Source organism: Ruditapes philippinarum, unplaced genomic scaffold (genome assembly GCF_026571515.1).
Source record: "Ruditapes philippinarum isolate M1 unplaced genomic scaffold, ASM2657151v2 ctg2875_1_1_1_1, whole genome shotgun sequence".
NCBI classification, from domain to species: domain Eukaryota; kingdom Metazoa; phylum Mollusca; class Bivalvia; order Venerida; family Veneridae; genus Ruditapes; species Ruditapes philippinarum.
In genome coordinates, this window is record NW_026864669.1 from 153,644 (window position 1) to 179,321 (window position 25,678).

At 31.9% G+C, this 25,678-nt stretch overlaps 1 protein-coding gene across 1 annotated transcript; it reads right to left on the reverse strand.

Annotated features, from left to right (window-relative positions):
• Window positions 1-309: 309 nt before the first annotated feature.
• On the reverse strand, window positions 310-14,157 carry LOC132726436 (neutrophil cytosol factor 2-like). The gene is made up of 6 exons (XM_060711752.1): window positions 13,867-14,157; window positions 11,594-11,676; window positions 11,100-11,208; window positions 10,518-10,652; window positions 9,973-10,143; window positions 310-1,290 (listed from the first exon to the last, which is right to left on the reverse strand). The coding sequence occupies exons 1-6, from the start codon at window positions 14,050-14,052 to the stop codon at window positions 310-312; spliced, it is 1,665 nt and encodes a 554-aa protein (XP_060567735.1). The 5' UTR covers window positions 14,053-14,157.
• Window positions 14,158-25,678: the final 11,521 nt, after the last annotated feature.

A 25,678-nucleotide genomic window follows, 5' to 3' on the forward strand; every position in this document is an offset into this window, starting at 1 on the left:
CAAAAAAGAACAGCCACAAAACACAGGTCGTCCCTAACCAGTGTTTACATCGGGTTTTCTTCTTCTTATGTATAGTAAAAAAAAGCTCGTGATAGAATAAAAATGTACTTTAACAGTAACGTCATACATGTGTTGTTGTCATTTTCGTGAAGCAGGAACAAATGACACGTGTTATATTTCGTCATCGCAAGCTAATATGTTTGTCATAATCATTATTACATGAACTGAATCAATTTAGTAAAATATGTTTTCTTCTCCGTTAATCAACATCTACATGAGCAGTTTTCATACAAGAAAAATCGTTGATTTTCAAATATGACAGTATCTTGTATTAACCATTGATAACAACAGAAGTAGGCAAAGGGGGAGGGGGATAAGTAGGGGGGGTGGGCGTGACTTTCTTGATGTTGGATGAGTTTTCGCCTCCTCTTCCTTTTCAATACTATCAGAAGTAACATAATCAGTTTGTGTGATATCGTCTGCTAAATCTGCACTATTGATGTAAAAATGTGCAGTTTTATTAGATGTTGTCATGGAATTATTCTCGCTTTCATTTACAAAACCTTGGTTTGATACCGCTGTAAAAACATCGTTTTCATATTCAGTGGGCGTGACGATAGCCGTGAGGACGTCACACGATCTAGTCAGTGTTTTATTGACAATAGTTAAGTAATTGCCAAACACGGTGCCAAGAGAATTTCTATGTTCTTTGGAACTAAAATTTAGTTTTTCATATGATGAATTTTTATGCTTGATGTTTGGTATTTGTCTCTCTTTGCTGTTCCTTCTATAAGGCGAAGTTTCCAGTCTGTCCAAGTCTCCCAGGGAGTGGCTTCCTCTCATAACTAACACTGGTATCTGCTCGTCACTAGATGACAACTGCGTGCAAACTTTCTTCTTATTATTTAAAAGTTTTCTCACTCCCGAGAACGGGCTACGCGGAAACGACTTTACGGCGTTACTAACATCCGGCCTTAACTGCGTTTCTAAGTCCCCACATGAACGATTAAGTCTTATTTGGGGGCTTGGCGGGAAATCTGTCGAATCGGAAGTTCTTTTCTGAAACAAACGCTTGATTTTTACCAATGGACTACTACTTCCGGGTAGAACTGAATTGTCGTCTGCGCGTAGGTCGCTCATAGATTTGCTTGATTTCATTCCATTGAATGCTTGAGGTCCATTTACTTCCGCAGTACTTTGTGGGCTTCGTGGGGTCCGTTTTTTAACGAAACGTTGTATAGGGTTGAATGTTTTTTCTGCTGAAACTGGTTTGAGTTTCAACTCGCGCACCTGCAATGTATTTAAAGAATTATCTTATGCTATTATTTATGCAATGCTCTCGGCGTGAGTCTATAGAGCTCTTTAATGTTAGTTTGTTTTTAAATCTTGTTTATTCCATTCCATACCAGCTATAATTTAACATGTCACATATAATAGTTAATCTTTACACTACAGTAAGAAGAAGCTGTTTGGTGGATCATAGTAAACATGCGAGTCCTTGCAGCGTGACCAAGTGCTATACTGTTGTACTGACTAACCATAAAGTTAAAATGGATTGTTCCAAAAAGAAGAATATAGAAGCTGAAAAGGTCTATTTAATAAATTTGACTTAAAAAGGGTATGGAAGTATGAGCTAGTACGTGAAAATTTTATGACTTAAACTATGACAAAACGCCAGTTATAATAAAATTACTGTTTCAAGCTGTAAAAAGCGTGTTCCCGTATTTGCGATATATTTGAAAAGGTATTCTTACTCGTTTAGAACCCTCGAACGCTGCGTTTCTATCGTCTTCATTTGTAGCAGACACAACTTTGGCCTTCCTGACAATACCCTGCTTTTCTATGTTCTAAGTCACAGATTTGGGCGGAGCAAATACTCTGTCACATGACACGTGCATTGCCTGCATCATACACACATTTCCTCCCTGCAAATGAAAGGAAAATAGCATTTGTAAGTTTAAATTTACCTATAATTGAAGCAGAATTGATATTTGTTTTTATTACATGTGTACTTGTATAAACTGACGGAGTTTCTTCTTAAAGATGGTTCATATTTGTATTTTCCGAGTGAATTTAAATGATTTGAGCAACAGAACGTGCTGTCCGAATATACTGTTCAAATAAATTTTTGAAAACTATCATTTTTTTCCTAGTCAGTAAATGCCATATATCCATTGATACTGCTGAACATCAGGCCTGTGGATAATTTTGAAATACCGGTATATGTACATGTATTTAGAATAGTGTTTTGGCCACTCTTAACTTAAAGTCAATACAATTCAATTTTGTATTCATTTGTAAACATTTTCATATGAATATTAACAATTAACAAAACAACGAGAGCTCATCAAATATATGTACAAACATTTATAAATGCACAATAAAGGTGGCACAAATTTGATAAATGATAATTTTTCGTTTTGTGCGTTCTTTGTTGATTCCGTTTTACTCTAATACAATTAAGAACATGTCTTATTTGACAACCGATAAAATATTCTTACAAACTTAATCAATTTAATCTGTTCTTTAGAGGAGTTTTTCCCAATTTGTATACTTGTACATTTTAGTATTTCTTTAACATTTTAGTTCTAAAGTATATCGAGTATGAATACTTGGTAACCATGGATACTATGAAAGCGCGTGCATTTTGTAGGGCCATGTGACATAAAGAAGACGGAACTATTTACAAAATCATAGTGAACATTAAATATATAACATACATCTAATCTTTCCAATGACGTATTGATTAATTTCTTCTGAAGATCGTCTGCGTCGTGTAACGCTTCTAGAAGAAGTGCACGTGCTTCTGACATTTTGTTTACCTTAACATTTGCTACAGCAAGGTTATTCATAATCTGAAATAAAGCCAATTGTCAATTATCGTAGCAAATAAACCTGGAAATTTTTCATTAAACTGTTATAATCATACCCATTTAAAAGACTCCATTGATGTTTATTTGTATATGACGAGATTGGTAATAGTTTTAGAGTCGAAATAACTTGTGTGCAAAATTTCAGATAATTCGCTCCCTTCGTCTTTCCAGAATGACTATTCTTCTTGTGAAAGAAGACCCAAAATTGAAAAGAGTTGCAACACTTTTTCACTCAGTTTGGGCTAAATATAGCACAAAAATACGAGTTTCAATTTTTTTCAGAGTAAATTTCTAAATGATCTTAAGCAAAGAGTTCCACCTCATCTATGTAAGAAATTTAAATTTTATAGTACATGCATTTGGTTTTCGGACCTCAGTGGAGTTCCTGAAAATATTTCGCTCTGTATAAAAAGGAAACTTGTGTTTTATAGTGTTACAATAATGAATATAGAAAAAAATTGATGCCTTTAACATAAGAAAATAGTGCTGAATTAAACAAAAAATAATTAAGAATGAAAACAAACTGGAATTTTGACTGCCATACATAATATTGAATAGCTATAAGTAATTACAAAAAAGGAAAATGTGGCACAGATATATCGTCAATATAAAACTAAATGTTACTTATATAATAACACTTACAAAATAAAGCTTTTGAAATATAACATTATAGCACTTTCGTTCTGCGATTGCCTTTATGTTATGTAAATATTAATCACGTGTAAATTTCCCTACCTGAAAACTGTTAAGTCTAGTAAGTAGACCTAGTGGTTTATAGTCTATAAACGTGTTTCCTCGTAACAATGCACGTGCCATCTTAAGGTCAGATATAGCCTTCTCGATGCTGGAAAAAAATCACAAAAAAAGATATACATTGTATTAAGCTACATATTATACATGTCTTAACAGAATTGCTGAGACTGAAATAATTAATTTTAATCTAATTTGAATTTTGAATTAAAAAGACCCCCTGCTATAACACATTTTGAAAAGTTATATTTGACATCTTCAAAATCGTTTACAAACAGTCCTGTTATCCCGGTGCCTATACCATGTGACTTTTTGTGATCTGCGTTGGTCAGAAAGGCGGTTCAGGTTTTATTTTCTACCATAACTTTGTAACGTTTCATTTTTTTTTATGAGATAAAGTGAAGAGTCCGCTCATTGAATTGAGGAACTCATATGTACGATATAATTACAGTCAAACATGTGAACAAATGTCGTCCAAGGGAGATACTGAACATGTCTTCAATAGACAAGTTGTCTTTATTTGAAGGCTAGTCGGTTTATTCCATCAAAAAAGGTTGGCGAATATTGACATTTATTTACACGGTGATTTAAGTTCAAGGTGTGGTCTTAATCACAGGTTAGACTGTACCGACAATGGGGTTTTATATTATTATTCAAATGTCTTAGGTCAATATTGCTTTACAATAGTTGGATACATTCATGCGAAATTTTTAACCCATACCAGACAGAGTGTTTATGTTATTACAGGTGTTATATACTGGTATAAATCTGTAAATGACCATACCTTAAGGGTGATTTGTCTTTACATGATTAACCTTGCATTTAGAAAACTGCAATTAACGACCAAGTGAAAGTAATTTTCCGCCATTATAAACATTATAGACAGAAACCTTAAGGCAAAATTGCCTTGTGTTCTTTAGATTTCTTTTTCGGATAAGCAACAACTGCCCATTTTTTGCCGAAGTCAGTTCGGTAATAATAGTCCAAACTACTGGCCTCTGGCACTTTAATAATTATTCAGTATTTTGAGCAGAAAATAAGACTCTTGAAATAATAACACTATCTTATTTGTCAAGCTAGAGATAAAATTTCATTCATGAAATCAGGACTTGAAATGACGTCACATGCATAAAATCAAGACTTGAAACGACGTCACTGGTATGAAATGAGCCGCGTCATGACAAAACCAACATAATGGATTTGCGACCAGCATAGATCCAGACCAGCCTGCGCATCCGCGCAGTCTGATCAGGTTCCATGCTGTTCGCTTACCAACTTTAAATATTACAAGTGGAGAAACTGACAGTGAACAGCATGGATCCTGATCAGACTGCGCGGATGCGCAGGCTGGTCTGGATCCATGCTGCGCAGGCTGGTCTGGATCCATGCTGGTCGCAAACCCATTATGTTGGTTTTGTCATGACACGGCTCAAATAAAGACTTGAAATGACGTCACTGATATGAAATCAAGACTTGAAATGACGTCACTGATATGAAATCAAGAATTACCTGTTGCGTTGGAGATATAAGGTTCCTCGTAGGAAGAAAGCTATAGCTAAATGCTTGTCTAGTTCAATAGCCAGGGTCAGATTCTGTTAACAATGAAAAAAAAATGTTGTAGAAGGTAGCAGCAATAACAATAAATATATAAATGGAATATGAATATGAATAAATAAATAAATAAATAAATAAATAAATAAATAAATAAATAAATAATAAATAAATAAATAAATATGAATGAATGAATGAAGGAACGAACGAACGAACGAATTTCTCTATTCAGATATTTTTTGTTTGTTGGTAATTTATTTCTTAAATTCGTGCGAACTTTGACCCGTACTTCTACCATACATTTTTAAAAAGAGTTTTTTTTCAATGATCAGATATTCAATGGAATGCGTGGTAATAGGTTAACTTTTATAACATAAGAAAACATTTATCTAAAGAATGTGTGAAATTCGATACAATAACCAATACTGTCAATGTAAAACTTCTATCTCCATTACTACCTCGTTAATTTACGAATACCTTGTCACTTTCCGTTAGTTACAAAGATTTATAAAGCATTATTTTGATCAGGAGGAACGAAATTTCAAATCTATTCGGAACGTCTCGATGATTACTATTTACCGAAGTATGACGCTAAATGCCAAGAATTTAATTTTAAAGATCAAATAAGCGCTAATATGACCAAGAGTAAAACAAAACAATATTGTCACCCAAACATATCTTACGGAAAGTGACGATCTTAACCGAATGTAGACGAGTTATAAATTATAACAACGTTAATATACGAACCAGCTTAAACATAATTTCTTTTACAGGTGTAATAACATCAACAGTATCAAGGTACATAGTAAATATAAACTAATGACCTTCAAAAAATCGACTTTAAAACAGATTTTAAGTATTTTGCTGAAAAATAATAATGTTATATTTTTTTCAGTATTCCAAAATTTGTCGAGCATGACATCGAAACAATGACAACTAAATAACATAGCTACATTATAAGTTAATAATGCATAAGTGTCAAGTTATGTAAAAGAATTAAGATGAATTGAACCAAAATAAATGTAAGAACCGTACATTCAATCAACAAAACTGATTTTTAAGATTAACGTATGTTTAAGTCGAGTGGACGCGTAATAAGGGTCGTAATTATAGGTCATCTTTCAAGCTTTACTGGTGGAGCGAACCTTGATCAGGCACAAGCTTTAACGAAGTATAAAACGTTTAACCCACATTAGCTACCAATATAGTTCAATGAATTCTGAGCCATGTGCGCGATTCGAACCTAAAGCAATTAGCGGCTAATTATTTGAACCAACCGAATGAAAAATAATAGTTGAAACATAACAAAACGAATAATTTCATATTAAAACATGAACCGAATATTACCTGAATAGCTGCAAGTTCGTTGTCTAGTTTGATTTCAGCACATGCCATGTTATATCGCATTCTTGCCGACAGTACTTGTATTTTATGATAATTTTCTATTGCCTCATTGTAATTCCCGGAATTATGGAATTCTACAGCGCTGTTCCATGTTATCAGCGTCTCTTTTATTCGCTCCTGTTCAACCATCTTCATGTATAAGAGAAATATCCGCAAAAAAATCAAATGTTTTTAACCAAAGTCTTCGAACAAGTGTTTAAAGACAAAACATTTATCAAAATAACTTTAAGGCACTCGACAATTCAGAGACAATTTTACCATTCGCCTGAGAGCACGCTGATAATTTAAATATAAAATACCGACCCGGGTATAAATAGCGTTATACAATGTTGCATATATCTTCCTTTAAATCCTTCAAATTTAGTCATGCGAAGTTTTTTTCCGACATACAATTATTTTATTATACATATAAGATCATATTTCGGCTTAAAAATCATCGTGACACGACCCGGGTAAAAATAGAATCTACTGTTTTATGTCCTAAATTTTGACTTTTTGAAAATTGGTAGTGAAATGCTAAAATAGCATATTTACCCAAATGTTCTCGTTTATGTTCTAAATTCCGACCTTTAATCATGAAAGTAGTAAATTTCACGACAATGTGATTTTACGGTGTGCGTCAAATACCCGCGGTTCATTAAACAATTATTATTGGTAGATAATTATGTAAATAAAAAATAACACGTTTTAAGTCTTAAATTTATAAGGTATTCGTTTTGGATTAACAGTGATTACCATTTTTTTACGCATTCAAAAAGCTTTAGAAAATATTTGCAAAGACTTTCGCAAATATTGGGAAAAGTCAATTAATTTGTTACCTCATGTTATCTCCCTTTCTCCTTAAATTAAAACGTGTTTAACTCTCAACATAGACCGTATAGGTATATGTGTATTAATAACAAATATTGCAGTAATGATAACAATAGAAATGTGAAATTAAAGGTACAAAGATATGGGATATGGTAGTCTTAAATCGAAATCATGTAATTACACTTTTCAACTTTTAAAGCAGAAACGAATATCTTTTTCCTTCTTTAGAAAGGGCAAACATGAATTTTATAATGTCTAGCTACCGGTAACAATTTAAGAGCATGTTAGTTGCTAATAACCATAATAAAAAGTAATCGTTGTGTGAAATTATTTCTCCCTTATGTAGAAAAGGTAGTATTTTGATTTCCATACAAAATACTAAATTAATATTAATGTAAATAATAACTGAAAAAGCAACAGAAAAAAAGATTGTTCAGGAATTTGGCCAATAAGTATTTTTTTGAAAACTATAACGGCACCAGAGGTGAAAAAGCTTTTTTTTGGAAAGTAATAGCATTATTGGGGCATTATGGGCCTTTAAAATAGATTCATTAATTAAATTCATAATGTGTAAAGTAAATATATGTATATATTATAATATACATTTTCATGAATCCTCCGGAATTTTCCGTAATTATCCGCAATTCTCTGCAATTTTCCGTAATTTTCCGCAATTTTCCGTAATTCTCCGTAATTGTTTGAAATTCGGTTTCGTTACATACTGTCTATTGTGTTGTTTTTTAAAAGACCTTCAATAAGATTAAAAACAAAACTATAACAATATCGTATTGATTTATTTTTATAGTACTATTATAACATTCTAACATGAAAAAACATCATGTTCCAAACTTCTTCACATTTTATTTTAAAATGTTTACCTTTTCTTAGATATGTCTTTTTCTGTTTGAAAAACAACAACAACAACATAAAAACAGAAAAAACATGTAGCGACCTTGATTAATCAAATAGTTGCGTTTCATTGCATATAGGCTCTGTTTTTTCTCATTATTGGTCACCTTTATTTCGTATTTGACCGTCCAGATGGTATCATATTTGTAATCTTATTTATCATATATATATAACAATATAAATAGATATAAAATAATAACCCAAAATCAAACGTGTAAAATTTGAACGTTGATCCAATATTATACGTCTAATGTTAATTTGCTTACACATTTATAAACTCTGTCACATATTTGAAATGATTTGAAAGGGACAGTATACTGTGCACCTAACCAGATTTTGTTTTCATTCCATCAATTCAAAATAACCCAAAGAATATAATTCATACTCTTTATCATTTGACTACGAATGTTTCTATCTGTCACTGTAATACAGTTTAAACGCTTTATCATCAGTGATAACCTCGAAATGTCAGAGTCAATAAACGGGCCTCAACTATCACATTTATATATAGTATACACAATATAACATTATCAAACATAAATTAACACCGAAGGTGGTAAAGGGGGCGGAGGATATGAAGGCGGAGGTGGGCGGGGCTTCCATGTTTTTATTTTTTCTTGTTTATCAGTTCTATTGCAAAATTCGTCATCAGTGTGTGTACCATGGTCGGTTGTTTCAGATCCTGTAAAAGAATCTTTCTCAATTTTGTTTGAATTAGCTAGGGGAGTTTCCGTGGTATCCACGTTATTTTCATGTTCAGTGGGCGTGACGATAGCAGTGAGGACATCACGTGACGGGGATAATGTTTGGTTTATACAATAGTTATTGAAATAATTTCCGAATGCCGATCCGAAAGAATTTCTATGGTTCTTTGATTGAAAAGCCAGCTTTTCACATGCGGTTATTTGATGGTTTATGTTTTGTTTTTGTTCAGTTTTATTCTTTATTCCATCCGTTTGAATGTGTGATTGGCTATTGTCAACTACAGATCCACTACCTTTTATTACAAACAGCGGAATCTTCTCATTACGAGATGCTAAGCACGTGCAAACTTTCTTTTTATTTTGTAACAGTTTTTTCATTCCCGAGAACGGAAATGACTTCACATCGCTCCCAACAACCTGCATTTTTTGTTTGATTTGAGTATTTGTCAGGATATCTGTAGACCCGGAAGTTCTTTTCTGAAATAAACGATTAATTATCACAAATGCACAGCTGCTTCCGCTGAGAACTGAACTGTCGTCTTCGCTAAGGTCTGCGCGCAGGTCGCTCATTGACTTGCTCGATTTCATGCCCTTGAATTCTGGAGGTCCTTTTACTTTCTCGTGATTTGTAAGTGTACTCTGGGAGTGACGTTTAATGAAACGTTTCAAAGGGTTGACTGTTTTGTCGGTTGAAACAGGTTTCATTTTTAACTCGCGCACCTGCAATGTAATATAAAATTATGTTATTGTATTATTTTAACTTCACATGGAAATATGATTTCAAAAAAAAACGCTTATAAACATTTGTTCGCATGTTAATTTTACAATATACCTAGTACTGTTAACATATTTTAATGCTTAATATAATAAGATACATTGTTCATACAGATCTGATTATTCTAAAAAAAAATGTCAGGAAATAAAAGTATACTTTCCATATATCAGGGAGATATCTAAAAAAATATTCTTACTCGTTTAGAACCCTCGAACGCTGCATTTCTATCGTCTGCATTTGCAGCAGACACAACTTTCGCCTTCCTAACAATACCCGGTTTTCTGATGTTTTTGGTCACGGATTTGGGCGGAGCAAACACTCTGTCAGGGGACACGTTCATAGTTTGTATAAGGTCAGCGTCACCATTCTGCAAAAGGATAAACTCTATGTCAATGATATCTAAATACATGAAAAATACATATTTGATTTCCTCCCAGGAAATTTTTAAACGTTCTTTTTTACATTCGTTGTACAATTTAAATATTAAAGTAGTAATTTTATTATTAAAAGTGTTAATGTCCAAAAAGCAGAGTGTGGAAAATAACAAAAAAATAATGTCAGTGCGGAACTGATAAGCTTCCGCAGAAATTAAATTATTTACTTTAAACCATCTATATATACATATATATACATATACACATAAATATATATACATGAATCTACTAAACCATGTAATGTATTCACAACCTTTTTCACACCCACTTAATTTTACATAATTATAATATATCGTTTCATACATACATCAAATCTCTCCAATGACGCGTTGATGGATTTCTTCTGAAGATCTTCTGCGTCATGAAACGCTTCTAGAAGAAGTGCACGTGCGTCTGACATTCTTTCTGCTTTAATGTAGGCCAATGCAAGATTATGTTTGACCTGGAAATATACAAAAAATATTTGAAAATCGTTGCCGGCCTCCTTTGATAATCTGTACTTATTTTATTATACCGTGGTATTTCGTACATGAGTGGATCGTACTGACTCGGTGAATTCCGTGAATTTTCGTACAAAAAATATAATATCTATTTGGAATGCAGTGAAATGACAAAATTGTACTGTAACAGTTTGCTCACGTGGTTTATAGACCACGTAATTAATAGACCACGGTCAAATGTTCACAGTTCACTTGAAAGTGATACATAAAAGAAGTTTAACTGAAATTTTCAAAACACATTCTAATATAATATCTTACGTTCTATCTGAGCTTATATGTAACTGTTTTTTATCAATCTTAAATGTTAGTCCCGAAATTTTAATGTTCACAAATAGAATATTTTAAATGTAGGACCTAGTAGGTTTTAAATCACGTGTAAATCTTCCTACCTGAAAACTGTAAAGTCTAATAAGTAGACCTAGTGGTTTATAGTCTATAAAAGTGTTCCCTCGTAACAATGCACGTGTCATCTCAAGGTCAGATATAGAGTTCTCGATGCTGGAATATATACATAAAATAATTGTGATAATACAAATGTATGTGTTTTCTGATCTAGTTTTGTTAAGGGCACGTTATACCTCAAAAACGTTTTTTTTACTTCATTAGAAAGGTCAAGCATGAATTTGATGCCGTTTAAATAATGGTTTGTAGAGCAATTAAGATGCCAGAAGATGTGACTTGAATTATTTGTCATTTCAGCTATTTGACCAATGAGTAACTTTTGGAAAACTTTAAATGAATGTTAGATACTTGTTATCTGATGATTTGACAATTACTTGTCAGAAAAATAGCAAAATGTAATCAAAGTAGTATATAATTGGCAAATGAGTAACTTTTGGGAAACTTTAAACTTGACGTCACTTGAATAAAATCAAATAATAACCTGTTACGTTGTAGGTATAAGGTTCCTCGTAGAAAGAATGCGACAGCTAAATATTTGTCTTGCTCGATGGCCAGGGTCAGATTCTGTAAGAACAAAAAAGTAATATGTAACTATGTATGAAAGATGGTAGTGCGGAGTTTCTTCCTCTGAAATAACGTAATCGCTATTTTTCACAATCATGTAACTTATGGTAGATCTAGAGGTATTCTGAAACGCAATAACAACGTCAACTGTGACGTCATTTACATAATAAGATACATTTGCTCACCTAAGTTTATAGTAGATCTAACCATGCTATTTTCTGTCTAGATAATTAATATGTCTTATTATCTATTAAATCTACGGTGAACAATTTCAAAGTCATTTGCGTTATACAAACCAAGTTATTTTTTCTTTATTTTGGATATGTGACAAATAGAATATTATATTCGTGTAGTTTCATTACTGAATTTATTGAACTCATTTCAATAAAATAATATAAAACTCGCCAGAGGTTCGTATAATATAATCGTTTTCAAACTCGTTCAATAATTTCAGTATTGAACCAACACTTGTTCAATATGCTCTATGTCTTTTAATATTGGGGATTAAATATTACTCGATGTGGTGCAGGAAGGGGGGGGAGGGAGGCTGTCCGGGGTATGAGAACTATGGCAATGTTAATTATCTCTCATGAACAGACTCTATCTGACTATGTTTGCACTTTGTCTGCAATCTTCAACAATTTGTTTTCTGCTTTAATTGCAATCCCCCCTGTCTAGAATTTGACATGCACGTGTTCCGAAATAAAGAATGTTTATTTATTGTAGATATTTGAATATTATCTAAAATGTTTCCATATTTCTATATCCACTCACTTCACGGAATTTAAGCACGGCTTCTATTATATGATGCTTTTTAAAATTATTTTATTTTAAATAAATACCAACTGTCCAAAACATAATTATTATTTCAAGTTTTGTGTGAAACATTGTGTTTTTTTCGTTGCTAGTTTGAACAATTTAGATTAAAAACATTTTAAATCAAATATTTACTTAGTCATTAATTTCGTGTATATACAAAATACAATATAATTGAAAGAAATAAAATATGTTTAAACTAAACTACAATATATTTTTGATAAAGAAAAAAAAAGGTTATGTCATACATATCACGAAATGAAAACACAATATTTATTCAGGTTAATGTGACATGTACGAAGCCTTTACTTATTATCAGTTTTAGAAAGGATTTACTTCAACATTATTATAATAAATACATTTTTCCATTGTCCATTTAATAGTATTTTATTCACAAATCGCAGGAAGCGCTCAGTTTAACTGCGTATAAAACACACACCCTATCAAATTTAGTTTAAAATTAACTTCATTACCATAAAGAAGGAAAAAGAAATTTGAAAATACTTAACACGTTTTGAGAATGTTTTTCGTATTTCAAAAAATATGCTCTCATTATAATAAACCTCCTAGTCAAATGCTTAATTACGAATATTCTAATTTACAGAAAGCACGCCTTTAAATATTACAATAAATTAATAAACAAACAAACGAACAAATAAATAAATAAATAAATAAATATATAGATAAATACAATTAATTAATTAATTAAATGTATTTATTTATATATTTATTTATTTGTTTGTTTATTAATTAATTACAATAAATTAATAAACAAATAAACAAACAAACAAATAAATAAATATATATATAAATAAATATATAAATACTATAAATAAATAAATACAATGAGAAAATACAATAAATAAGTAAATAAATAAATAGATAAATGAATAAATAAATTAATTAATTATAAAAATTATAATTATATAAATACAATAAATAAATAAATACAATAAATAAATAAGGCATAATTAATTAAGGCATAATTAATTAATTCATTCATTAATTTATTTATTTATTAATCTACCCACGTAACCAGTTCCGTCTGATCGTGGTCTGCATTATTTGCTATTCAGCCTGTACATATTTTGTATCTTCTCTAAATTTAACAAATGGTTTTTGTCCAGATTGAAAGATCGACATGTCCGTTTGAGAAATTTTACGAGGTTAGGATTCAGATTCAATAATAACCATCATTGTTGGCTTTACCTTTCGAACATTTGCATATTTTTTAAGCTTGTATATCTATGTATTTTATACAAATCTATTTCAAACAACAACAACAACAACAGCAACAACAACAACAACCATTACAATAATAATAATAATAATAATAATAATAATAAATTAAAAAATAACAACAAAAACAATTACCTGAATAGCTGCAAGTTCGTTGTCTAGTTTGATTTCAGCACATGCCATGTTATAACGCATTCTTGCCGACAGTACTTGTATTTTATAATAATTTTCTATTGCTTCATTGTAATTTCCTGAGTTATGGAATTCTACAGCGCTGTTCCATGTTATCAGTGTCTCTTTTATAGATTCTGTCATCACCATTTTAAATTCGGCTGTACACTTGTTAAATAATTTAGTGGTTTACTGCCGCCTCAGACTGGCATTAAATATGAAAATTAACTAGAGATGGTCGCATGCAGAATAAAATATAATGAAATGTCGACCGGGTTTATATAGGTCTGATTTTCAGGCAGTCTGATGACCTTGTACATTCTTAAATCAGTCATCGTAATATTTACTTATTTAAATGGAAACATGAGCAAAAAGACAAAAAAGGAGATAAAAATAGAGAAAAGAAGTCGTGACATTATCTACGTTATATTCTGTTTAATGTCCCAAATTTTGACTAAATACCCCGTCAATGTTGTATAGTGTATACTGTACTTGGTCCATTAAACAAAATTATTATGCGTGTAGAATTGAACAGGTACGCGTCAAGACTTTACTTTTAATACTGGGGTCAAAATTTAAACATGCTAGCAGTTGAATGGGTTTATCTTGATTTTACGAATTAATCCTTGTTAGAAGTTTTTATCTTTGCATTTTTTATTAATTGTTCGTAACATTAAAGAAAAGCTGAATTTATTTGTTAACCCAATCTTATCATTTAAGAAAGACAGAACGAACAAACAACCGCATAAGTGAACGAATGAATTACCGAAAAAAAACTATCAATATGGCGATTATTTGTAAACAAAAGACCAAACAAAATACTGTATAAAGAAATATACTCAGTCAACAAAATTCAACCAAACTAAACCAAAGCAAGCTGCATCTGGCTGTTGGTATTTGACATCACCCCGAAACAGTATAGGTCACACGGCGATACCTCAGTAGAACTACCGACGTTTCCGTAAACTAGCTGGATAGCTTCCACACATAGGCAGACTTCTGATTTTTTGTCGGAATAAGAACCCACTATGACGAGGGGCAAGTTGTTTGAAGTCAACTCCCTTAACAACTCTGTCACGAAAGCCCCTACCCCTATTGCAGTTATAATTGCGGTTATCTTGCGGTTATAATTGTTGTAACGCAGATTTGGACTGGGTGTGGTAACTGAAAATCAATATAAAATACAAAATCCAATATAAATTTAAAGACAACTTTATTTTTAGAACGATGGCCATAGAAAAATCCACCAAGTTTTTATACAGAAAACTGCCGAAAGCTTTGAAAAATAACAGGAAGCCATTTCCATTAACTTTGCAAACATAAGTTAACAACAAATCATCTTTTTATTATTTTGTATTTGTGAAAAGTTATCACCTGACTTCCTTGTTTGTATAATAAACAAATTGGCTCGGGCTTAAGCCTTTGAGATTAATTGAAACTAATCAGTATCACTATTAAGCAGGAAGACTTTAAATGTCATGTTGAATTAAAAAATTTTGCTTAGAGGTGTTTTTATTACTTGGGAATTTTTTATAAGTTTAAAAACAATTTTTAAGACAAAGTACCTGATTGAAGTCAACTTGCAATTTACCGTAATTAATGTTTCTAACAAAAATCTATGAAAAAATATGATCATTTTGATACTAAACATGACCATATTATCTTTAAGGAAAAATCTAAAAATAATTACATGTTACACATACAATACAATGTACATAAAGTTGAAATGACATTAACATAAAAATGCATGAGTATAATTACAATACTAATAAAAAAAACTTGCAATACAAAATTAACATTATAACAATTGCCTGGGCAACTTGCATTATAAAATTTACATTATAACATAATTTAATGGTTGTTACGTTCAAATGCTCCAGTGTGCGACATAAACTAAATGATCAAATTGTAATATGAATAAAATAAACCTAAACGGCTTGACCTCTTAACATCTTAACTTTACTTCAAATACTGTACACAAAGCCTTTAAACTGTGCGACTACTATCAACAAACATGACTCGCATTATGCCACCGATACAAGTCAAACCTGTCTTCTCACTCATATGTGCAATCTGGCCAGGTTCGATACAACTTATTAAGTTTTAAATATTTATTTCAGCTCAGTTTTGAAACTCGTTTCCGCAACTTATCTATCAAGATTGCGCTTCCTTGAACAAACTATTATCGGTATTATCTAAGAGCTCGAACCCACGATCCCTGGGCACGGAGATAGACACCGAATCCAAAGATACTTGAGGTTACTTCTTATGTAGATCTAAACATCGTGGCGAAATGTAATTTGCCACACCTAATTCAAATATGTTTTGCATATTAATTCGACATGGTCACATACATGTATGAAACATAAAACTTGTTTTAAAACACTGTACATTATGTTTGAAAAATAGGGGATACCATTGTATTTTTAGAATTCAGGGGAAAAAAACTAGAGTTATAAACTTAATTCAGTCGAATAGCTGGTTGTCCCCCTTTTCTTTTTCTAAATGTAATACATAACATAACATAACATAAATTTTATTTAACATAAAATTGTAAACATACAATTTATAGTCAAATCATATTCTGTATAGTGTAAAGTGTTACAAGTTACAATTAGCCGAGAAGTATTGTTAACCAGTATGAACAAATGTTATGATATATATAACAGAGTTTGCATAAGAAATAATTATAAATGTAAGAAACAAATGTACTTTAACAAAGAAGAAAAAAATATTTGTTAACGTTGCCGAGAAGTATTGTTGACAAATATAAACAAAGGTTACGGCATAATTGCATAAAAAATACTTATGCATGTACACAGTAGAACGAGATTTGTTCACGTGCCGAGAATTATTGGTGACAAGTATAAACATAAATACACTTAAATATGTAAGAAGCTAAGTAGAAAGATATTTGTTAACGTTATATCATATCGATATCCACAAATCAAACGGCAATAATAATATTTCTAAGATGACATAACCGTTGTATAGAGGATATTTGTTTGTTTTGCATGTAAGATTGAAATATAATTTCACTGAGTGAACACCAGATGCAATATTTTCACGAGTGGCGTAGCCACGAGTGAAAATATAATAGCTGGTGTTCACGAATGAAATATATTTCAATCTTATATGTAAAACAAATAAATTTTCTTTTTATTTCATGCTTTTTAAGTGATTTTAAGTATTTTTTACTGATTTTGCCGCGTAACGTCGCGCATTCTCCTTTTTGACGTCATCACATCATGACGTCACATCATCAATTTTGAAATATAGTTCTGTTAAATTTCTCTAACTTTGTTACATTTTTAACATGATGTATGGTGACATCGACTTTCTTTTCCTAAAGAAGCAAAATTTACGCATGACGGCATTTATTTCTGCCTGTTATTCCATTTAGTTATGATTTTCTTTTCATCCGCATTCAGATATAGTTCGGCTACAGTGAAAATTATATTTTATAAATTTCACTAGTGGTTTATCAGAATATAATCATCTGATATATTACAATAAAACACTGGAAAGCATGAAATAAATATGTACTAATCATTTATTGTCGTAGTTATCTCCCATTTACTTGTAAATCATAAGAAAAAAGTATGTTATCGGTTATTAAAGTCTTAAGTTATGTCCTCTCTTTAAATGCGTAATACAGATAACTTGCCAGATTATTAATTGTTTTGATATTTGTGCTTGTCATTAGTGTTTCGAATTTCTGCATTGAAGGCCATCTACAAAAATATGGTTTAAAAAACTTTCTACGTAAATTGTAATATTTCGGGCATATTAATAAGAAATGATATTCTGTCTCTACTAAATTTAATGAACAATTTCGACATTTTCTGTTTTCTCTTGGAATATTATCGTGCCTTCCTTTTTCTATTTCGAGATTATGAGCTGATAGTCTAAATCGCCCATTCTCAATAATAGGGAACATTTGAGGGGTGGAAATTTCAACAACGCTAACGTTGATTTTACATTGACAAAATAGGTTTTGAACAATAGTTAATAACCCAATTGTCCAATTGCAAGATATTTTTCACAAGAAACAAACAATTGCGAAGATACGGTTTCTCAAAGTTAGTACGTGTTTTTCCCTCTGGTACCTACGTTACTTTCAGACTAACATTTACATTTTCTCACTTATTTAGACATATTTATTGACGTAGTCTATGTTTTTCAATTGGATAAGATAGCAGAGGCGTCATATACATGCCAGAAAACGATCACGGACAACCATCGAAACTTTGTACCTATATTATTAAACATACAAACAAAGGAAATGTGGAAGAAAACAGAAACTTTTATTATTTGATTAAAACAGTTACAAATAATTCAAAACAGTATGTTTTAACATCATAGTTAACCCAAACAAACTTATGAAACTATACAACAATATCGAACTAGCAGTTTAAGGCTAATCATGCTATATATACGGCATCCGTCTATGTGTGTTTAATTATTAATAAATGTCATACAAATGTAACGTTTGTATCAACTCGTGAAAAGAATTAACCTGTAACGTTTAGAGAACAAATACATAATAACATACTAATTTTTTTACTGTTACGAATTCTGTAATATATTACCTTGTTTCTTTACAGAAAATACACTCATATTTATCAACATAGGATGTAGTGTTACGTGAGTTTGTACACTGTTACTGTCAAGTTATTTCAAAATGTAACCTATAATGACTACATAACAATATTTACTAAAATATTTTCTGCATTTAAAACAACCACCTGTCATATATTAACATTACATATAAACGATAAGCTAAAACCATGAAATGCCGCAACCTATTCCACATGGAACAATGAGTAATGCAAAAACAATATGTAACGTAGGTATCAACTTGAACAAAACTGTAAACGAATTGAACAATCAAAGGATAGTATGTTCTTGGCACATTTTGGCCATCAGATATCATGAATTTCATATATAATCATGTCTATACAAACTATATATGTTTATACAATCTATATATGCACGTACGTACTATTATGTCTTTTTACACTCATGGTAACGTTTGTATCCATAATTCTTTATTTCGCATGATTATTTCTACTTAATGTGCATACAATATAACTGTGATCTGTAACCTTTTTCAAGTTAAAGCAAAAATTGTAAATAACGATGCAGTAGTTTCAAATTTAGTGATAGTAAATCATTCAACAATGCTTTTTATTAGTGTAACGTAAGTATCGGTAATCCACGTAAGTCATAATGTGTTATTATATAGCAATTTTACCACACAAAGAGTGACATGAGTGAACTTGATGCAACGCTTTCATAGTAGTTTTTATGGTATTTAGATTTTTTCTTGTATCATACACCCAATCAATTCCTTTTCTTCATCTGTTATCTTAAACAACCGCCGCGATTTTCCTGTCTGCAAAGGCTCATTAAGCTTGACCAAAATATCGTCACTATCTACCCACAACAAGTCTTTCTTAACTGGCCATTTGTACAGTTCCTTGGCTTTCTCCATGAAATCAATCTGACAGTCACCTTCATCACGATCAATAGCTTTCACTTTCCCAATGTAAACATTTTCATCATATTTTGCAGCTACAAAGTCATCAATCGTTATGCTATCAAACACACTAGTGTCACTTGGTTTCGGATACGTGTTTTCTACAACAGGCTCTTGTTCTTGTATCAAATTGTTATGATCGTTTTTGGGGTTTTGCGCACCCTTTTGTACCGCTTTCATTTCACACTCCTCATGCTGTTCATTGTTTGTTTTGTCTAATACTGCAATTTCGTCAGTGCCATTATTATTTGTTTCACGAGCATTCTCATACTTTTCTACTGTCCATTTGCTGCAAAATGTTTTGTCATTACATAGCTCACAATAGCAAGAGGTTTCATGTGTTCTAAGTATAGTAGTGTTTGTTGGGTCACTTGTTATAGCATGCAGTTTCATTGTATTTCTCACTGCTTTTACTTTCAGGTTTGCAAAGTCGGCTTGCTTCTGTTCACATTTGGACTTTTCTACGAACAAGAATTCTACTTCTTTCATAGATGACTGCTGACCCCATTTGTGAAAATCAAATGCATTTTGAATCATCACGTGACCTTGTCTGCATGCTTCATCGGCTAATCTTTTAGTGGTACCTCCGAGGCCGTCACAGGCGCTTTTGCCGTGACCGGCCTCGAAGTAATTCCATTGTGCATCACATTTGTATAATTTTCTGTGATTTGCTAGTACATGGAATATGAAACGATTTCTGTACTGACTGGACGGGCTATCCGTCCAGTAGTGAATCCTCTGTACATCTGGCAAATACTTCTTGAGTTCTGGTACTATTGCATCTATAAATGCATGAACGGTCGCAGCTGAGTGAACAAGAGTGTCCGAGACAATTACCAGACTTTTATGCTTAAGAACATTGTCTTCTTTGTAATAAATTACGACTGGGTGTAACGTGACGGCTGTCAATGACCAATACGCTGTTTGGACTTCATCAAGAGCGCGACAGCTGTAATTTTCACTGAAATCCATCTGGACAATCGCTTCTTTGTCTGCCAGTGTGTCTTTATTAATCTTTAATTGCTTGTATTGCTCTCGGAGTCTGTTTACGTGCTCGCAGAATTCTGCTACTTCATGTTCTACCAGGTTTTCAAATTCTTGTAATGTTACTTCAGTTTCTACTACCATCATTTTCTTGAACTTGTTTTCAACATCTACTTTCTTCCAGGTCTTATACTTCACGTTCGTGACATTTTCATCAACGCCTTGGAACAATTGTTTGATATCATTTTTGTGCAAACATATGTTTTCAGGGTTTTCACTTATTTTGATTCCGATTTTTCGCATGGCTTGAACTTTAAAGGCTGCATTTTGATGGCGTAAGCATTGGCAGGCATTGCGTGATATGTACCTAGCAAGCAATGTGTGCTTGGGTCGAAGACGACAAAATGTTGAAAAAGAAATCTTCATGTTCGTATTTTCAGCGATAAACTTTTGATACAGGTTTCTCATGTAATCTGTAAGTACAGTAGTTTGCTGTCCTTTCTTGACATCGGCTTTCCCGGGTTGTATACGGCAATTATCTTCTCTTCCTAAAAACTCAAGCACTGTGTTTCTTATCGCACGTGACAAACACCGTCTCTGCTCTACTTTTGTAACAAGTGATTTTGACCTCGTTTTCAACAATGCACGTCTTGACAAGCCTGTAAACTTACTTATTGAATTAACGCATCTGTACTTTTGAGCGGTTTTGCCCGCAACTATCCTGTGAAGGATGTTTCTCTTTTTTGTCGAACTACTGGTCTTAGATTTTCTGATTTCTGATACAAGAACATTTGTCATTAACAGTTTTCGATAGACAGATTTTTTTCTTCTTGGAGTCAAACTTAGCTGATTCACTTCATTTTCTGTAATGCGGCTTGGAGACATCTCGGATTTGTTCAATTCTCTCAACGGACGTTTCATTCTTCTACTGATACGTTCTATCTGTTTTCTCTTTGTATTCAACTTTTTCTCTAGGTTTGCCTTTTGCTTTTGAAGCAGACTAATAGACTTGTGCGCTCTTGCTAATGCTCTAGCTCTTGCCTTCTTACCTCCATTCGCTCTTGCAGCTGCTCTCACCGAAGGTAGTTGTACAATTAATCTGTTTGATGAACCGCTAGCTTCATTTAAACTGCTATAACCACTCTCTTGAGTCTCAATTTCATTGTCACTTTCTCTTCTAATCAAGGCACGCATAATTTGCTTTTTCCGATCTCTTGACTTTCGATTCCTGATTTTGTTTTTTTCATTTCTTTGACTTCTTTCCTTTCTGGTAAGTTTATCAGCTGGTATATAGTATTTATTAATTCTGCTGCGTTCTTTTTGTAACCAGGCATCTTTGTTTGCTGCTTTTTTGCGTTCTCTGTAAGCTCTTTGTATTTCTGCTCTTGTTTTAGCCATTCTGTAACGAAAACATGTAAGTCACGTTAGTATGATACTTACGTTACCTACGGCTAAACTAAACATGTGGCACTGGTATTTACGTTCAAATGAATGTTTGCTTTTGCTTTGATATAATAATATTCTTACATACTACAACACTGATACACAAGATCTGATAGATTTCAAATATTGCCTTATAATTGTAAGTTAACAGTTTAATTTTATCGGCGGTTTAAAAACGGGATGGTAATTATGAATCATATACTATATTGATACTAAAAATAATCTAATTACACCAGTTTAATACATAACACATATAGTAGAAACAAATACCTAATGAAACATACAGAAACATTAAACCTACCCAATTGTATGCACTTTAAAACATGCTGTGAAAGTATATGATACTTACGTGATCATGCAGTAACGTTAGTATCATGAATAATATTGTCATTTTAAGTCATTTATTGATTTAATCAGATAATCTGAAATGCATAGGATTAATGTTTCTTATATAATCTTCCTAAAATAAAATGAATTTCATAAAAAGAAAATGAAAAAATGTCACTTACTCGAGTTATTTACATGTCATCCCGTCAAGATTGTTTACTCCGCCATTTTCCCGATCGATACAACGCAGTGTTAAGAACCTATTGTTTTTCTATGAAAATGACGTCATATATGACACTTTATGACATCATGAGACTTGTGTACAGGTTATGTGGAAAATTATTGCTCAAATAAAATGTATGGTCACGTTTGTATCAGTAACGTCGGTATTTTCCGCACAAAATGATGTATGTGTAATCAATATAGAAGTGATTTGGAACAAGATATTTTTTGGATATTGTTTGTTCAACCGAAACTATAGGAAAAAGTGGTAAATATGTAAATAGATATATTATATCTACCAGAGTTATTTGTATCGTTAGTATCGTACAATTCTATAACCTAGGGGAGCTTTCAACCTGTAGGTCTATTACATCGAGTAAACATTTTTTGATTAAAGCAAACTACAGTCCACTCTAATAGTGTCATCCCCCGATTTGTAAAATCATTAGAAAATACTGGACAAGTGAATAAAACAGCTAGATATGCGTTCTTTCTATACGGGTCACGTAAGTATCCGGTAAATTTGTGACACTAAAAAACACCTTGCACAGACCGTCATATGTACGTAGTTTGTTTTAAGGTATGAGCCCCCTAATGGGCACTATAAGGAACTATAAAATTGACAACATAAGTCAGTTATATACCTTAAAAGACACAAGAATGCAAAATTTAAACAAAGTTTACCGTATGGTTTACGAGTTATGGCGATTTTTTTAAAGTAAAACTTGGCTATTAGAAGGGTTCTTTTACAGAAATGAGAAACTCTAAATATTCTTTTATATAATCATTATGAAAAAATATTTTCCTATAGAACATTTTTAAAAAACAAATAATAGCATTCAGCTAACAAATGACCCAGCAAAATTATTGTTTCTACTCAAATTGTTTGAAATATGTATATAAATGTTACCCTACCCCACCCATTTTAGGTAGTTGTTTGATCATTTTTCTACTTGGAGGGCCTTATTCAAGATATCCCTAAAATTTACTCAAATCAGGGGCTGTTTTCAAAGTTTGCATAAATTTTCTTAAATGTATATTGGTTGCGCTTGTCAAATATAAAATACTTTTACCGTCTAGTTTTTATTTTATTAGACTTTGAAAATATCAGGTACCATGTTTGATAATAAATTTGGCACAATTTAGCCAATAAATACCAATAATAATTTTATAATTAAAATAAAACACATTTTTTCTTATCAAGAGTGATCTGAAAGACACAAATAATGTTCAAAGAAAAAAAAAGAAAGAAAAAAAAAAGTTGCCTCTTCTGGGGCTTGAACCCGCGCCCCTCAGTTTTAATGCAGTTGACAGTAGTTCTAGCCTATTTGAGTACTCTTCAAAGTGGAGGTAATGCATTAGGTGGCTCATACCTTAATATTAGGACAAAAATGAAGATCTACTATTAAACTTATTTTATACTTTAGATATCATTATTGCGTTGCGCAGATTATTTGACTTATAACACAGGTAGGTTGTTCAATTGGGTTTGTGACAGGTAACGTAAGTATCATTTCTAATGTTTGGAACGAAATCGTAATCACGTGTACGGCCAAGATAAACTTTTTGTATGTTTAGTTTGTAAGCGTATATAAATCAAATTCAAATAGCAATATTTCTGGTTTCAACTCTACATTGAATGATCGCCAGACATCTGTGACAGCAAATGTTCACTATAATTGAGAATGGGCGAAATTTGGTTAAAATAATCCTATGGCTATCTTTGTTTATAACGCTTAAATACTTTTCGCACTGAAATTTGTGTTTAAAATGACTGTAAGACGAAAGTCTTTTAGAGTTATTAATACTTGAATACCAATTTTGTTTGTAGATATCTAAAATTCTTTGCTTTATGACACATACATTTATATTTAAATTATCTTGTTGTAGCCAAAAGTAAGACATTCCTATTCGGTTCAATATATTTTTTATTTGATAAGCCCAGTTTTTTTCTCTGTATGATAGCTCATTATCTGCATCTTCTTTTAGCATGTTATACATTTTTTTAAGAATTGAGTTATCAGGTGACTTAAGTATTTTAATCCAGTATTTGAACATTATGATTTTACGGTATATTGCCATTGGATATCTCCCTATTTCTCCATATAATGCATCTAGATTTGTTGATTTACGAACACAAAGGATCTTTCGAATAAATTTACAATGTACAAGTTCTATATTTTTACAATCATAGTATCCAAACACTTCTGCGCTATAATTTAAGACGGATCCAACTAGTGTATCAAACAGTTTACATTTATCTTGAATCTTTAGATCAAGTTGGTTAAATACTGTAAAAAGGTTATGCATAGAAAATGATGAATGTTGAGCAAGATGCTTTTGTGTCCGATTCCAATGTCCATTTTTAAAGAAATAAACGCCTAAATTTTTAAAGCTTTTAACAATTTCTAAGGTCTGACCATTGAAAATGAAGTTAAACGTTGAATGTCTACCTTGTTCAAATATCATTATTTTAGTTTTAGATGTGTTAACTTTTAGATTCCATGTTTGGCAGTATAAATTCAAATCATTTAACATTGATTGTAATGCATTGGGTGTATTGGCAAAAAGAGCTGTATCATCAGCAAAAAGTAGCATAAATAATTTTAATTCATGAACGGTGAAAATTCCATCAATGTTACTGTTAATGTTTAAGAAATAATATATCCCAAACTGTGATTTTATTGCTCAATAACATCACTGTTTGGAGTTCGGATGCGGGGAATTATATCACGAGGGCGTAGCCCGAGTGATATAATGATGCGCATCCGAACGACAAACAGTGATGTTATCAAGCAATAAAATCATCGATTTGGATATATTATTTCGATTCTAACACGACATCAACAAATAAATGCTGCCGTACATGATAATTAGCTAAATTGCGTCTGATTTGTTTCCGTACTTATTGTCAGCGCGTCACATTTTTAGTGGTTACGTCACGTGTATAATCATTACGTCACATGTCTAAATATAGAACGTCAAACAGTGATTTTATAGCATAATAACACACACTTTCGGTTCTTCTATGTTCAATAGGGAAAATTGCGGGTCGTGTTAGAATATGAATTATGTCATTAACGAAGAATAAAAATAAAAGACTTGAACTTGGGTCACCTTGTTTTGCACCTATGTTTGAGGTGAAGTTTGGTGATATCTCTTTTTTAAACCTTATCGCTGATTTTACGCTGCTGTACATGCTTTCAATTGCTTTTACAAATTTTGAACTAACATTTTCCTGGATTAGTTTTTGAAAGA